The 14,606-nt window shown below is 39.1% G+C and overlaps 1 protein-coding gene across 1 annotated transcript; it reads right to left on the reverse strand.

Annotated features, from left to right (window-relative positions):
- Positions 1-506: 506 nt before the first annotated feature.
- On the reverse strand, positions 507-13,423 carry acvrl1 (activin A receptor like type 1). Its single transcript, XM_086068615.1, has 10 exons — positions 12,870-13,423; positions 8,824-8,891; positions 7,771-8,007; positions 6,265-6,470; positions 6,085-6,184; positions 5,865-6,011; positions 5,504-5,779; positions 5,237-5,434; positions 2,654-2,784; positions 507-1,094 (listed from the first exon to the last, which is right to left on the reverse strand). The coding sequence occupies exons 2-10, from the start codon at positions 8,888-8,890 to the stop codon at positions 948-950; spliced, it is 1,509 nt and encodes a 502-aa protein (XP_085924741.1). The 5' UTR covers position 8,891; positions 12,870-13,423; the 3' UTR covers positions 507-947.
- Positions 13,424-14,606: the final 1,183 nt, after the last annotated feature.

The following is a 14,606-nucleotide window of genomic DNA, read 5'->3' on the forward strand; positions in this document are numbered from 1 at the left end:
GCCGGAGTCTTGCAGGTTTCGGACGTTTCCTTTCTCCAACAGATGGTAAATGATCAGCTCATCAGCAAGCTCTGCATAAGCCTGATAATGACCCTGATGATTGGAATCATCTTGTGTTGGAAGAGGGAAAAGAGGGAAACCTCCAAAAATTGCAGGACACCGGCCCTCGAGGACCAAGTTTGCCCACCCTTGCTGTAGGATGAATTATTCATTTTAAAAACAACCTCTCCGCCGCCACTCAAAAACACATTGACATTTTATTTTAACTGTGTGGTATTTAGGCTTTTTAGCTACAACTTTCCCTTTCGTTTTAAAATGTAACATCATTGAGAGAAAATGTGAATATTTACGTTAATATAATAGCTACATACATAATCACGTCCCTCCAATGCCTGTGATCAGTTGAGTCTAAACACTCCCAGTGATCTACACAATTATACGTTAGTGACCTCAAGTGGTCAACGAGAGAATTACAATAGATTCAAGCCTATAAAATGAGGAATTGCAACACTTGAAAAATAGTTTTATTAGCAAAACATTATGAAAAAACATTTTTGGCAAGAAGCAATCTACACCAATATTTTATAACAAATGGTGATATTTATACAGTATATCCAAAACTACATACTCAATGTGTCTGTGCAGCTAAAAAAGAAAAAAGAAAAAGAAAAAAAGGTGCTTACAGAACAGGCATTGTGCTATATTAAGCGTAGTAATTCTTATTCATCGCAAAAGTATTTCTGTGTGTCTGTTCTTAGGATTTTGGGAACTTTGGTCATGAGGAAGATAAATAGCCTTTGGTGCAAAACAGTCTCGACACTACTGCTGAAAATGATATTATTTCAATAAAATGCAGTGTGTGAGTCATTAACTCAAAATATGCAAATGGGGGAATGTGGCACAAAATCCCTTCGAGCTTCTTCGGTCTGCATGTTGCAGACTACAGTCTAGATGTCCTGTTTGAGTTTCTTGATGCTGAAGTCACTGTCATGGTCCAGTTTGGAGAGGGTCTTCTTCACACGCAGCGCTGTGAGGCGTGCTGGTGGGTTCTGGAACCAACACTCCTTCATGATCTTCACTATGGACGACATGATCTGGATACACGCAGAGAAATGTACAGCTGAATGCTAAATTCCCTGCATCTTTTTTTGTCAGCTACAGCAACAATGGTACCTTGAGATACAAGTGGCCCAATTTAGGAGTTTTTTTTTAAGATACAAGCTGTCGTTCGTCCATTTTCCCCCCCTTTGACTTGCAAGCAAAAATGTGACATTTGAATGCTGTATGATGGCAGTGAACTCAACAGCTCGCTTTACAAAAAGCAGCAGTTTGGCACAGTAAACAAAAGAGGGTTTTAAAATAGTTAATGCGGCTCCTTAGTTAAAATAGTCAAAAACTAAAAAAAAGTATTTATAACAACTAAAAAAACCTAGCTTTTGCATTCAACTCACACCTTATGGGAAACACCATCGATGGGCTAATAAACGGCATCTATGTGCCGTTATTATGTTTTAACGAACCGATGTTGAAAGACAAACATTATAACAGTACTGACAGGCATATATTATTTACCCATTGCGAAAAACAACTAAAATTACTGCAGATTGCTGAGCCACAGCTGAATGAAACTTTTGTTCATTTATCTGCATGATTGTATTATACGGCCACCTGGTGCAATGAATTAATCATGCCAAAATGTGTAATTCTTTATGGTCCATTTATTATTATTAGTATGTGTTTTCCTTGTTAACTCATTCACTGCCATTGACGGCTGTAGACGTCAAAAATTCGTTTAACATTTTTTCACATTTAGAACAGATATAAAATTTGTGAATAATCGTGAGTTAACTAGTGAAGTCATGCGATTAATTCAGATTTTAAAAATGTAATCGCCTTGAAAAACGAAAAGATTATAACAAAAATAAAATAAAATTACTTATTTAAAAAAAAAAAGAAGAAGAAAAGATTATTAAAAATTAGGGGCGTCAGTCGATTAAATTTTTTTCGTAATTAATCGCATGACTTCACTAGTTAACTCACGATTAATCCCAAATTTGATATCTGTTCTAAATGTACAATATTTTTTTCCTAGGTTTTCATACTCTTGTTAAAAAAAAAAGTGGAAAAATGTTAAACTAATAGAAATAGTTCAAATGAATTTTTGACGTCTACAGCCGTCAATGGCAGTGAATGAGTAAAAAAAACAAACACATTAACTTTTTTTGGGGGGGAGGGAGGCTGTAACAGATAAATGTTTTTTCCATTCATTTCAATGGGGATGGATGATTTAAGATGAGTGTTTTGAGTTATAAGTGGTCACAGAGCAAATTAAACTTGTATCTCAAGGCACCGCTGTACCTTCAACACAACAGGGTGGGAAGAGTCATTTACACTGTCATTGTCCAGCATATATTATGCCTACATATAAATATGCATATATATATATATACACGCTACCTCATACATCACCAAATGTATGGATCACACAGAACGTCAACATGGGGCAAATGTTCCTGGCATAAACCTGTGGTGGGATAATTTCTATGTGAAAGTGAGTTGTTGCTGGCTGACAAATATCCGTCGTTGTAATAAAATCAATGTAAGTGAAGAGCGCAATCTGAGAGGTGATGTGTAATGCGTGTTCATGGCCTACTGGGTGCGAGTGCAGCCGGTTGTGCAAGCTGGGCCTCTGCTGGTCCACACAGACCACTTTTTTCATCTCTTCAAAGCTGGGATCGGATGGCACCAGGTCAAAGAAGGGAGGACAGTACTCTTCCACAATCCCTGAAAAAAAAGAAGAATGTTTTCAACTGCGCAACTTCAATTCTGTAAATATTGCAACACATTCCTTGAGGCGAGTGGGAAACTGGGCAAACTGGAATGCGTCATATTGTAAGACTCATTATCATCATTATGAGAAGACAACTTGTGAACCTCCTATATCCATTTTTTTTTTTTTGTAATCTCTGCATGCGTTTGGAAAACGTGGATGTCTCTGGAATAGCAGTCCTTGATGAGTTGAGTTATGGCGGGAGCACGTTTGATTACACAAGAAGACAGGAAAAGATAGAAACTCCCAGGCGACTATGCTGGGATTAGGGAACTGCACACACAAAATGGTATGGATGTGTGTCGGCATCTAGCACAGTGAGTGTGTATGTGTGCTTGTGACTATGTGCATGTATCCATCTGCATGCTGGCATTTTTGGCGTCTGGTGTATGTACAAGCGAGTGCTGACACTAGATAAGACTGTTTATAATTACTGTAGTGCTAATCATGAGAGAGGATAGTCGAGACAGACACAGACAAGGGAAACAGCCGAGTGCTGAGAGACACGGGACTAACTGCCTCTAATGTACATGCAAGCAGCCAGACATGTCTGACAAAACACACAGTACACAGTGTATTGTTTTCATTCTGCACATAAAGTCACACACTGGTTGAATACAGATTTCTTTGGCTCCAGAATAAACTGTTCCCACCCAATCGTACCGTACAAGCAATGTTCAGGCCACCGTTTGACACTTTCTAAAGACATACAAGCAGTGGTGTAGCGGCCCCTGGAGAAGCGGGTATACCCTAAATTGTATTTAGTTTTTTTTTGCCACTTCTAGAAGTTTTAGAAACGGCGACATGTGAGGGAAAAGCCATCATTTGTAATTACGCACAATAATAAAATGATCATGAATGAATTAGGAGCTGTTTGTAATGTAAAATGTATTTATCGTGAGATAAACATGAATATGTTATCTACTATAAAAATAAACTACATCATATAAGTTAGTTAGGGCTATATACAGTATACAATATCTTGGTTAAAATGAGGTAAGGGGGCGGGGCTTCATAGACACTGAGATAATCTCTGGTCCGGGCATTTATTACAGTTTCATTCATCTTACATTGCAGTCTGGCATAACAGTTTTTGCAAACTGGGTTAATCATACATTTACTTAAACAATTACGAGGGTTCCCTACATCAGTGGTTCTCAAATCCGGGGTACGTGTAGCCCTGTGGGTACGAGAAAACACATCAGGGGGCACATGGTATTTTTAAATATATTTAAAAAGTAGCATACATGCAAGAAACCATCTTGTTTTTTTGTTTTTTTTCCCAGTTTCTGCTTTTATTTAAAGTTAACTGAATTATTTGTTTTGAAAACCAACCTGTAGCATGATTCAAAAAGAGGACTTGTAATGGTGATAATTATTGCACAATTATTTATTTACCATTAAGACAATTGTTTCTTTGCTTTTTTTCCTTTGCTTTTTACCGATACATAGTGCAACTGTGGCCAAAGGTATAACCAGTTCCCAAATTAAAACCGGACACAAGAGGGCACAGCACTGTTTTGTTTTGTTCATTCAAAATGCTTAGCGCTGGTCGGGGGTACTAAGCTGAAAAAATATTTTGCAGGTATACATCACTGAAAAAAGGTTTAGAATGACATGATCCTAATCTAGCTAGTTTAGGGCTACATTGCTAACTTTAGGATAACGTTACATTTTATAACATTAGCCTAGCCAAAACGCACAGGTTAATTATAATGTATTGGCGACAAAACCCTCCTCTGTACAGTGATATTGACAAGTACTTTAAAAATACGATTATCGCGCAGGAGACGGAGCGACCTGTTAATCAACTCGAGTGGCATTGGTACCCACGCGTTAGCAATAAAGTCCTCCGCATGACCCGCCCTACTCATTTTCTGATAAGGTGGATAACAATGTGAATAAAGGATGCTCAAGTTCTTCTATAAGTGGGCACGGAGTGACTCTGACAAGACTCCAAAGTGCGTCACTTGGTGTCATTTTAGCCACGAAAAAAATCAGGAAAACTCAAATGATGAGGAAAAAAGTTTTATGTACAGTATGCATGTTTTTATATGTTTTTTATAAGGACTCAAAACCTTTCTTGTTAAAAAAAAGTTTTCCCTGATTAATTTTTGTTTTTAGTCTTGACTTTTTACTCTGATTTTTATTCACAGTTTTTTTTTACTGTGTGCTTTTAATGCTTTTATTGTTGCCTGTGCTGTGCACTTTGAGATTTATTTTATAAATGTAAAATGCATTACAAATAAAAATCTATTATTATTATTATTATTATTATTATGCTATAGCTTCACAATTGAGTACAATAAAGTCTAAAATTATTGGTTCAATTTAAAATTGTTTGACAGTCGAACTAACTTTGGAGGTTCTACTGTACATACACTACAAAGCTGTTAGTGTGGTTACCATTGACGATTGTTCTGCGTGAAATTTCCCAGAAGACCAAGCCCAGGGCCCAGATGTCAGTTTGCTTGTAGGACTCAAAAACGTCCATTCGTATGCTCTCATCCAGCACCTCAGGCGCCATGTAGCGTTTGGTCCCTACACGAGGGTTGTGGCCCACATCCAAATAGTCATTGGATTGAGAGTGGATCACAGCCAGACCTAAAACAGGGCAAATGATTTACAAGTCATGCTGAAAAGCTGTGAGGAGCGGTGGTGCCGAATTCTCACCGAGGTCAGCGATGCAGCACTGTCCGTTCCTCTTCACCAGGATGTTTCTGCTCTTCAAATCTCGGTGGGCGATGGCGGGTTTGCCCTGGGAGCTGACGATCTCGGTGTGGAGGTGGACCAGGCCACAGGCCACAGACAGGCACATGGTCAGGCAGCTCTCGGGCTCCAAGCTGCTGTACTGCAGGAAGTCGTAGAGTGAACCCAGCTCGTGAAAGTGAGTGACGAGCCACAGCTGGGTGCTGGAATTCTTGGATGTCATATCAGAGGCTATGAAACCTGAAGTGGGAATAGAAGACAGCTGTTAGAAGTTGGCCTTTTGCCTGATGCTCCACATCTGCTGGCATCAAATCTAGAGCAGTACCCAGTATGTTGTCGTGCCTAAGCTGCACAGTATTATAGATCTCGGTCTCTCTGAACCAGGACTGCTCGTCTCTGGAGGAGAAGATCTTGACTGCTACGCTCTCCCCCATCCAAGTTCCCCGCCACACCTCCCCATACCTGCCTTTACCTGGGATGTCAACAATGAGAGATGCGTTAGATACAAGAATGGCAGAAAGTAGGTGATGAGAATTTGGACTGACCAACACATTCGACAAGCGAAATCTGCCTGGCCATAGTCCTTTGGACCAGATACGGAAGGCCAGTCCCACTCCCTGATGTACAGTACTCATCAAATAAACCCTAGAAAAAAACACACACAGACCATACTCAAACTCTGGACTATGTTAAAATTGTACCACTTTAAGCATCAAATCTCTTACACCATAAGTAGGGTCTTCTCCGTTTGGGACCTTGAGCATGGTGACATCATGGTCATTTGCATTTTTGAGGCGGAAGTGCGCACGCCGGAAGCGCAGGAAAATCAGCATGCCGCACAAACTGGCAGCCATTAAGAAGAGCAATAGAGCCACAGTGATCCACAGCTCTGGACGGGGCTGCTGTGGCGGTATTGTGGTCGTCTCGCCATCTGCACGCACAAAGGCCATATTTCAGTTGCTGTTGTCACTTTGCGCTGTCAGTAAACTGCGGCTGGTGACATGTTATCATTGTTTTTCTTTTGTTTATTTAAACAGTCTTCTAGAAAATACAAATATTATATTTGTATTATGGTGTCAAAATTTGTGCATACATTTTGAATTAATGAGCCCCCCTTACTTGCCTGTAGTGGGTGGGAATTCCAGTCCCAACGCAGCAGATACGTCCATGTCAAAATTTAATAATAACGCACATATTTGTGGAGATTGGGGTCAAGTTATATTCTACAATTTTAAAAATGTGTTACTTTGTGTTAAAGTCTAGATAGCTCTTAATATGAAAAGAAAAATGCATTGGGCTGTCACCAACGTCTTACAAATGCAATAATGCCATCTAGTGGCAGAAATATGATCTCAACACAAATCAATATCACAGTTTTTTTTTTACAGTACAGTATAGGTTTTTATATTTTTAACTCAATTTTATGAAATATTATGAAATTACTGTATCAATGATTAAAATATGCAGCTGATTAAAAATTTGAAAATTTGAATAGCCTGACATGACTCCCCTAGTTATAAGATAACGTAACATTAATCCAACGGCAAAAATGTTCCAACAATAATGTTAATCCGACCGCTAACTAATGCTGGCTATAGTAGCCACTTGTTGATATACTGTAATTGTGTGTTAAGTTGTTTTTTATCAAAAAGATGAGAGAAAATTGTCTGCAAAATAATTTTAGATCCGAAATGTTCAACATAATCTGCAAAAATATTACGGGGTAAAAAAATTAATGCCCAGTTTTTGTTGACTAAAACTAGATGAATAAAATTGTTTTCTTAAACTAAAATAAAAATACTAAATTTAGTCAAGTAAAAATGGACTAAATAAAAACAGGATGAGGTTGACTAACTATGATAAAAACTAACAAGTGTGATTGAAACTGGACTAAAACTGAGACAAAATTAAAAAATGGTGGATAAAATGAACACTAGTACCCAGTGCTCCAGTCCAGACTAACACTTGTTTTTTATTTACAGTACAGCACATCTTTTTTGTTAATTTGAACTAAATGTTAAGATTTATTATGAAATTACTGTATCAATGACTAAAAGATGCAGCCATATTTCTATTTATTTCTATTAAAACATTTGTGCATATTATCATACATTTAGAACAGATGTACAATTTATTGAATTAATGCGATTAATTATGATTTTAAAAAAATGATACGCCTGACACCACTAATATAAACATTAAAATAAGGTTTCAAAGTGTAAAGTACTGACTGATGTTTGGAGGCGGCGTTGCAAAGGCATTGCATAGGTTCTCTCTGCAGCAGGAGACATGCAAGTGGTCAAAGGAGGTGAAGCACTGCTCCCTGTAGTTGTTGTTAGAGAAGCAACCCTTCTCCTCACGGCCGTACACCCACATGTAGAAGCAGATGTCCCCCCTACATGTGTCATTCACACATGTGCCTTTTTCGTTCTCGCACGTACACAGCAGCTTCCCGTCATCCTCTGAATCTGAAAAGGATGAAGCGATAACATGTGTGTGGTTATTTCTGATAGAGTCATACCAATTTCTGGAGAAGCATAATTTGGCAGGTTTCTCATGAAACATACCGCATTCAACAACTTTGCATTACTTTGAATTGACTTACTTTTTTATTTATTTTTGCCCACCAGGAGGCAGAGGAGCAGTTCAAGATGAGCACAACGGAAGACCAGAAAGTTGTGGATTCAAATTTGTGTTCGGGTCTTTTCTGTGTGGAGTTTTCGTGTTTTCTTTTCATTCTCCTTTCTCTTACAAATACATGTAACAAAAGTGTCTATGTGTCCTTCCTGTGACTGGCAAGTTCATGGAGGCTCACCCTAGATTGGAGGGGATGGACTACAGCTTTCATGTGATACTGAATAAGATATATGTAATAGAAAATTGACTGACTTGAAAATGAATAGTTTACAGCATCTGTAACTGCATAGATGTTAGTCGCTTGGCTAGCCAATCACATAATTTATTCAGTTATGATATCAATTTGTATCTCTAGGGAATGTCATTTCACTCTGCTGTAGCAAGCTTTACATCATACAGAAAACAAGACCACATGCTATTTTTTCAAAAGACTTCAATTGCCATAATAAAATGCAGGTTATTTTTTTAAGATGATTTGAGATTAACCCAAAATGTGTTGCTTCGTAACCTAATGGTTTGAAATGTAACCAGATCAGCATGTGCATAAACAACAGGCCTCATCTCAATACTAAAATTTTGGTTACATAGACACAGGACACAACATTGTGCTATGCATTTATATTTTATTATATTTATCATTCACTCACCTGCATGGTCAGTAGACATCAACAGCAACAGTCCAACTAGTACCACTGTGCCAAGAGAGCCTTCCATTCTGTGGACCAGATGCATAGTAAATAAACACAGCTAATAAAGTAAAAAAAGAAAAGAAAAGAAGACACAATTAGAAATGCTATTTTCTTGACATTTCAGCTGCACGGTTAATGAAATCTAAAGTGGTGTCCAAAGCCACAGAGGAAGCAATGAGGTCCAAAACAACGGTCAGGGGGCCCAGCCTGTCTGCCTGTGTTCTAATTGCTCTAGATGGGGGGAAAACTGGTCTTGGGTGGAGGGGAGGGGGGCGGTAACAGCACTCCAGAGTGTTTGTATAAGTGGGCTGAGACTGCATGTGGCGCTGTGCTACCCAGACACCAGGCCTGTCGACTCCTCAGCTGCCCTGCTTGCAGAGTAAATATTGATGGTGATGCTTCCTGCCATTGAGTGGCCCCGCCCGGCTGGCCGGCGAGACTCTGGCTGCTCATTGTTTAGGGCCGCATTGCCAGAGGTCACGCAAGGAGCACGGCCTGCATACAATGCGGAAGCATGCTGTACTTGGGTGAGTGTTCACATGCTACCAGTGTCAATAGGCAACATAATATAGGCTAAAAGTTGAGATTTTCTCATGAACTTTATGTTCATTGTATTAAGTAGAACAGTGGTTCTCAAATTGAGGTACGTGTACCCCTGAGGGAACCTGAAGGCACTCCAGGGCGTACAGGAGATATTAAAATATATTTCTTAAGTATTTGTAAATATTTCAGAAAAATATAAGTTCATAAAATTAATTTTATATTCAGTAGGGTACTCAATTTCAGTGTCCTAAAACCCAGCATCAACCCCATACCAGAATGGTTCGACCCAGCTTATCATATGTCACCAAGAAACACTTAAAAACTTTATTTAAAATTCAGTTGAGAGCTTTGTCTGTTTTGAGAGCTTTACTTTAGCCCCAAGGAGGACATTTATAATATTTTTTATGTGCACAAATCTTTATTTATAATTAAATAAATTATTTGTTTCTTTTTTTTGTTATATCTTTTGATCTCCAAACAATTCAAGAGACCAAATAAATACAGAGTTCCAAAGTAAAAACATAAATAATCCAACAAGGATGGCACCACACTCAGTTTTACGTCTTTTTGTTGTTGTTTTCAATCAGAAATGCTTTGTGCTGGTTAGGGGGTACTTGTCTGAAAAAATATTTCACAGAAAAAAGGCTGAGAGATACTGAAATGCATACCGGTCAAGTTTATACGCTTAAAAAAGAATTAATCAACAACATGCAAACGATACACATGCAGATATAAAAAAATATATGAGCTTGCTGACAAGTTCAACATTTTTTGTTGTTGCTAATGTTAGCATTTTATGAGGACATGATGGACCTTCATTAAGCAATTTAATTCAGTTAGCTGACTGGGTACTGTTAAACAAATATAATTTCAGAAATATGTTCTTTTTGTTTACTCCTCCAACACACTTGATTCAAATGATCAGGATGATTATCGGGCTTCTGCAGAGCTGGCTGATGAGCAGATAATATGAATCATGTGTGTTGTAAGAGGGAAACATCTAAAACATACTGGATAGGGGCCCTCAAGGACCGGAGTTGATGAAAGCCATCTGGGCAATCACTGAGATGCTTTTAGTCTTATTGCACATGTTACTTAAATTAGACATTTTAACAGAAATGTAAAACTATTTTTTTACTGTTATGCAGAATTCCACTTGTAAGGTGCATTTTCACATTGTTGTATTGGGACAACTATCCATTCATCCTATACACACAGTGGAGCTTATCATCATTAGGGCTGCGGGTAAACTGGAGTCTTACCCAGATGACTTTGGATGAGAGGCGGGATTCACCTGGTACTGGTGACCATGCAATAACAAATAGACAAACATTTACACTCACTTTCACAAATCAGAAACTTTTAGAGGCTCCAATTCACCTATAGCATGTTTTTTTTAAATTGTTTTATTCCTGAGTAAGACAAGCATGGGTAAAACATTCAAACTCCATACAGGAAGCTTTGAGCAGAGATTCCAAACCCAACCTCAGAACTGTGAGATGGATGTTCTAAGCACTCATTTACCATGCTGCTTAGGCCAACTATTTAGCGCAAATGTGGTCTCCGCGGGCCTTTTTTTACCTGAAGGCTAGCAGTGATGATTAAATCAGTGATTGCCTGATTTCTGATGCTCATGCATTACCTCATAACTGAGTCAAATCAAATGTGAAAACCCTGATGGACACCATTTCCACCTGACATGAAAATCTGATAAATGCCTAACAAACTATCTTTAGACTTGCCACCCCGCCCACCCCCACCCCCTCCAAAATCCGGTTAAGAGCCTCCTGCAGTCCATTCTTAAACCACAAGCCATATTTGACCATTGGGCAGCATTTCCTGAATTGCGTAGGCAGCAAGTCAGTGCTGGTAAATCAGTAAGCCTAGCATAAACACAACTCCACCCACTGATATTCTCAGTGGAGGGGCACAGCTGGCTTTCATTTATTTAACTATCACTTTATGATAATCGGGTCTTCCATCGTAGGATGGTCTGATATTCGACTCCAGCATGCTTCCTCTCTCAGCCCCATTCTGTCCAAAGCTACACCCCTGTGACCCAAGGGGAAAAGATCCATTGTCATCTCTTCCTCCCATCGGCAGTTTAGACTCAGGGAGGCAGATCTCTCATTCCATCTGGATGACTGTGTGGTTCTAGTGGTGGATGGTGGGGGCATGCAACAGAACATCAGCCTCTATGAGCCCCTGAACTGGGCCTCACTGCACAAAATAAAAACCTCTCTGTGAAATAACCCAAATACATTTGAATGCACACCTGTAATAGACACTTATCCAATGATTAGACCATTCTACTCAGATGCTCACAATAGGTTATGTGTTTATAATGTGTAACCCAAAAGTCACTAATCCAACGTTTGGGACCTTCTGCAAATTATAGTGACAGACTGGAATGACTCAGTGTATCTTCATCTGGCAGACAAAGCCAGGCTTGGCAGGCGTCAAGGCTCACTTAATGTCTGCATGCTCTCACATGCACGAGTGCTATGGAATTGAGCAAAGAAAGACACTGATCTAGACTTTTTTTCAGTTGAGTCTGATGTGGAGACTTGAACATTTGTGGATGAATGGCTATATCACATCCAAGGTTCGAATCCGTGCTCTGGCTTTCCCGTGTGGAGCTTGGAGGCTACTGTATGTTCTCCACATGCTTGCATGGGTTTTGTCTGGATATTCTAGATTCTATATGAATTCCAAAAACATGCATGCTTACTTCCAAGACTCGAAATTGTTAATATGTGTGAATGTGAGTGGCAATGCTTGCTTGCCTATGAGTGCCATGTGATTGGCTAGCGACCACTCTAAAGGACGTGCTCTACCACTGCCCGCTGTGAGCTGGGACACACCCGCAACCTAAGTGAGGACATATGTCCAGCCAGCACATCTGGGGATTCCAAAACTTCGGATCATCATACTAATACAAGAACCACTAACATTTTAATTTTGTGAATACAAGTGAAAAAACAATATGATCATGGCTCAGTCTAAGTAGCTTTGTTATACAGTAAATTACACTGGGGCAAATCATGGTACTATAATAAAGTTTCTGTCGAATGTATAATACATGTTAAAATACTAAAGACATTAAATGAATGAGGGGGCGAGTCCAACCTTTATACGGATACTATTTCACTGCAGTCACTTCGACAGGAATCGCAATAACAATGGCACTCTGATTTGAACTAATTTCTTATAACATGGTGTGATTTATTTATTTGCATGAAATGTCTTACAAATACGCTAACTGGTAAGTAGCTATACAAAAATTGTGCGTGCATGGAAACTTTGTCAAAACAATGTCCCTGCAGTTGATCATTTGATGACACCTGTTCGTACTCGGAAACACACGTTACTTACGGTTCGGCATCAAGAACATTTAATTCATAAAATAAATAACATAATTCATCCGCCACAAGTCAACAAAACGCGTTTGACGCCATTACCTGTTATCAGCGCTTCTTTTAACTTGATGCGTGTGAACACCGCACGTCTTCCACGTCCATTTCAAGTGCCCTCCGTTTAAAACACTAACGTGTCCATTACTTGTGCGACTCACTTTCCTCCGCGAAAAGCTCAACTGAAGATGTTTGATCCAAAGTCAACTTGCATCCCCGTTTGGCGTTTGTGGACAAAGTTGCCCCTCAAAAGCTGCGTTTTTAAGTGGTCCATAAATGCGACAGAAGTGAAAATAATCGAAGACGAAGCCGTGTGAGATTATCTCATCTCGGATCTCGTTCCAAATTTGACGATGACACACAAACCAGCAGCCCGGATCCAGACTGCTTCCACCCTGTAAGGGCTGCTCAAATCAATTCTGTCCCATGAAGGGAGGTATTTTGTTGATGTCTTTGACCGTGATCAAAAGGCAAGATTACAATTTTTTTTTTCAAAGTACAGTTTTGTCCCACCCCTCATTGTCCCGCTCAGCTCAACTCTGCTCTGCCTGGAATGTTCTCATAGCGGTTTTCCTGTTGCTAAACCTCTCATTTTCCCGTTCCCCTGTGGACTGAGTCTGCTCTGCACATTGGCAGGAATGTGCTTCAAAGACCCCTCAATGATACAATAACACTTGGTGTGGGGGCAAAAAAACACCCTTGCGATTCGTTTTGTTTATTTCAAACTGCGTCAGTCACCTTTTCCCCTATAGAGAAAAAAAGATGATAGTTCTAAGCAATATGTTATTTTTCTCTCAATGGAAAATCTGACACTTTAGTTTCAGCCCATTGAAGATAATTAGTCATAGTTTCAAGATGCAGTCTGCAAAGTGAAGTGCAAAAAAGTACATCTAGGTAAGTACAGACGCGTTCGTGCACATGCACAAGGGTGTCAAACTGATTTTTGTCAAGAGCCAAAATGTAGTTATGGTTTCACAATAACGGCCAATGAAGGGAAACCATATGTTTAATTAGCTCATATTATTACAGGATAAATCAGAAGCCAAGTAATGGTTTGTTAAACTATTAAGTTACTGTAAGACGGGGTTCGGTAACCAGAAAATGCTTAAAATATCTAAATGTTATTATGTATTACATATGACAATTAGAAATTTTGGTACCGGTTTTAACAAGCATCATGGAAGTTGACAATATGCTGCCAGGCTTTGAGTTTGATACCTGTGAGTATTGCATTGTTAAGCAACTCTGGCTTGATAATAAGGACCAAGACGCATGTCATGCCATTGCGAGCGTTAGCTTTTCTTTATGATTATTTTTAGTTTTTTTGTTGTTGTTGATTTTTTTTGCATTCAACCTTGGGACAAGACCAGAATAGCAATACACTGAACTCAATGAACACTGTTTGAAGAACTGTAGCAAAACATTTTGGTGAGTTTAGATCGAGTCAGAGATGTAGTTTGCCTTATTTGCAACGTTACAGGTTTCAAAATCAGATACAGCTCAGTTATATTGCTCACTCTGCTTATGTAAATAATCTGGATCCCACACGCGTGGGACCAGGGAATTGTTGTATGTCTCTACTATATCCGCAGCACACAAGCTAGTTTTATTGGGATGACATAATGTTGTGTGTTTATAAAAGTAGCTTAGATTTCAACATGGCATCTCTTTCCTTAATTTGGATTTTCCTCATCATTCAAAAGAGAGTTTATTGGCCTTATCATCGGAGGCTGATTGTTTTGTCGCACATCTTCTTGACGGGTCATGGATCCAGTTTGTTTGTGT

Source organism: Leptonotus elevatus, chromosome 2, assembly GCF_054856555.1.
Source record: "Leptonotus elevatus isolate MCC_2025b chromosome 2, RoL_Lele_1.0, whole genome shotgun sequence".
Lineage (NCBI taxonomy): Eukaryota > Metazoa > Chordata > Actinopteri > Syngnathiformes > Syngnathidae > Leptonotus > Leptonotus elevatus.

What these genes read in the sequence shown, in the direction of transcription:
- acvrl1 (XM_086068615.1), bottom strand. Translation starts at nt 8,890, where the DNA reads ATGGAAGGCTCTCTTGGCACAGTGGTACTAGTTGGACTGTTGCTGTTG. An exon ending in GATGTCTACTGACCATGCAG is followed by an intron (nt 8,008 to 8,823) that starts GTGAGTGAATGA and finishes CATCCTTTTCAG; the next exon opens with ATTCAGAGGATGACGGGAAG. An exon ending in GAGAAGACCCTACTTATGGT is followed by an intron (nt 6,185 to 6,264) that starts GTAAGAGATTTG and finishes GTTTTTTTCTAG; the next exon opens with GGTTTATTTGATGAGTACTG.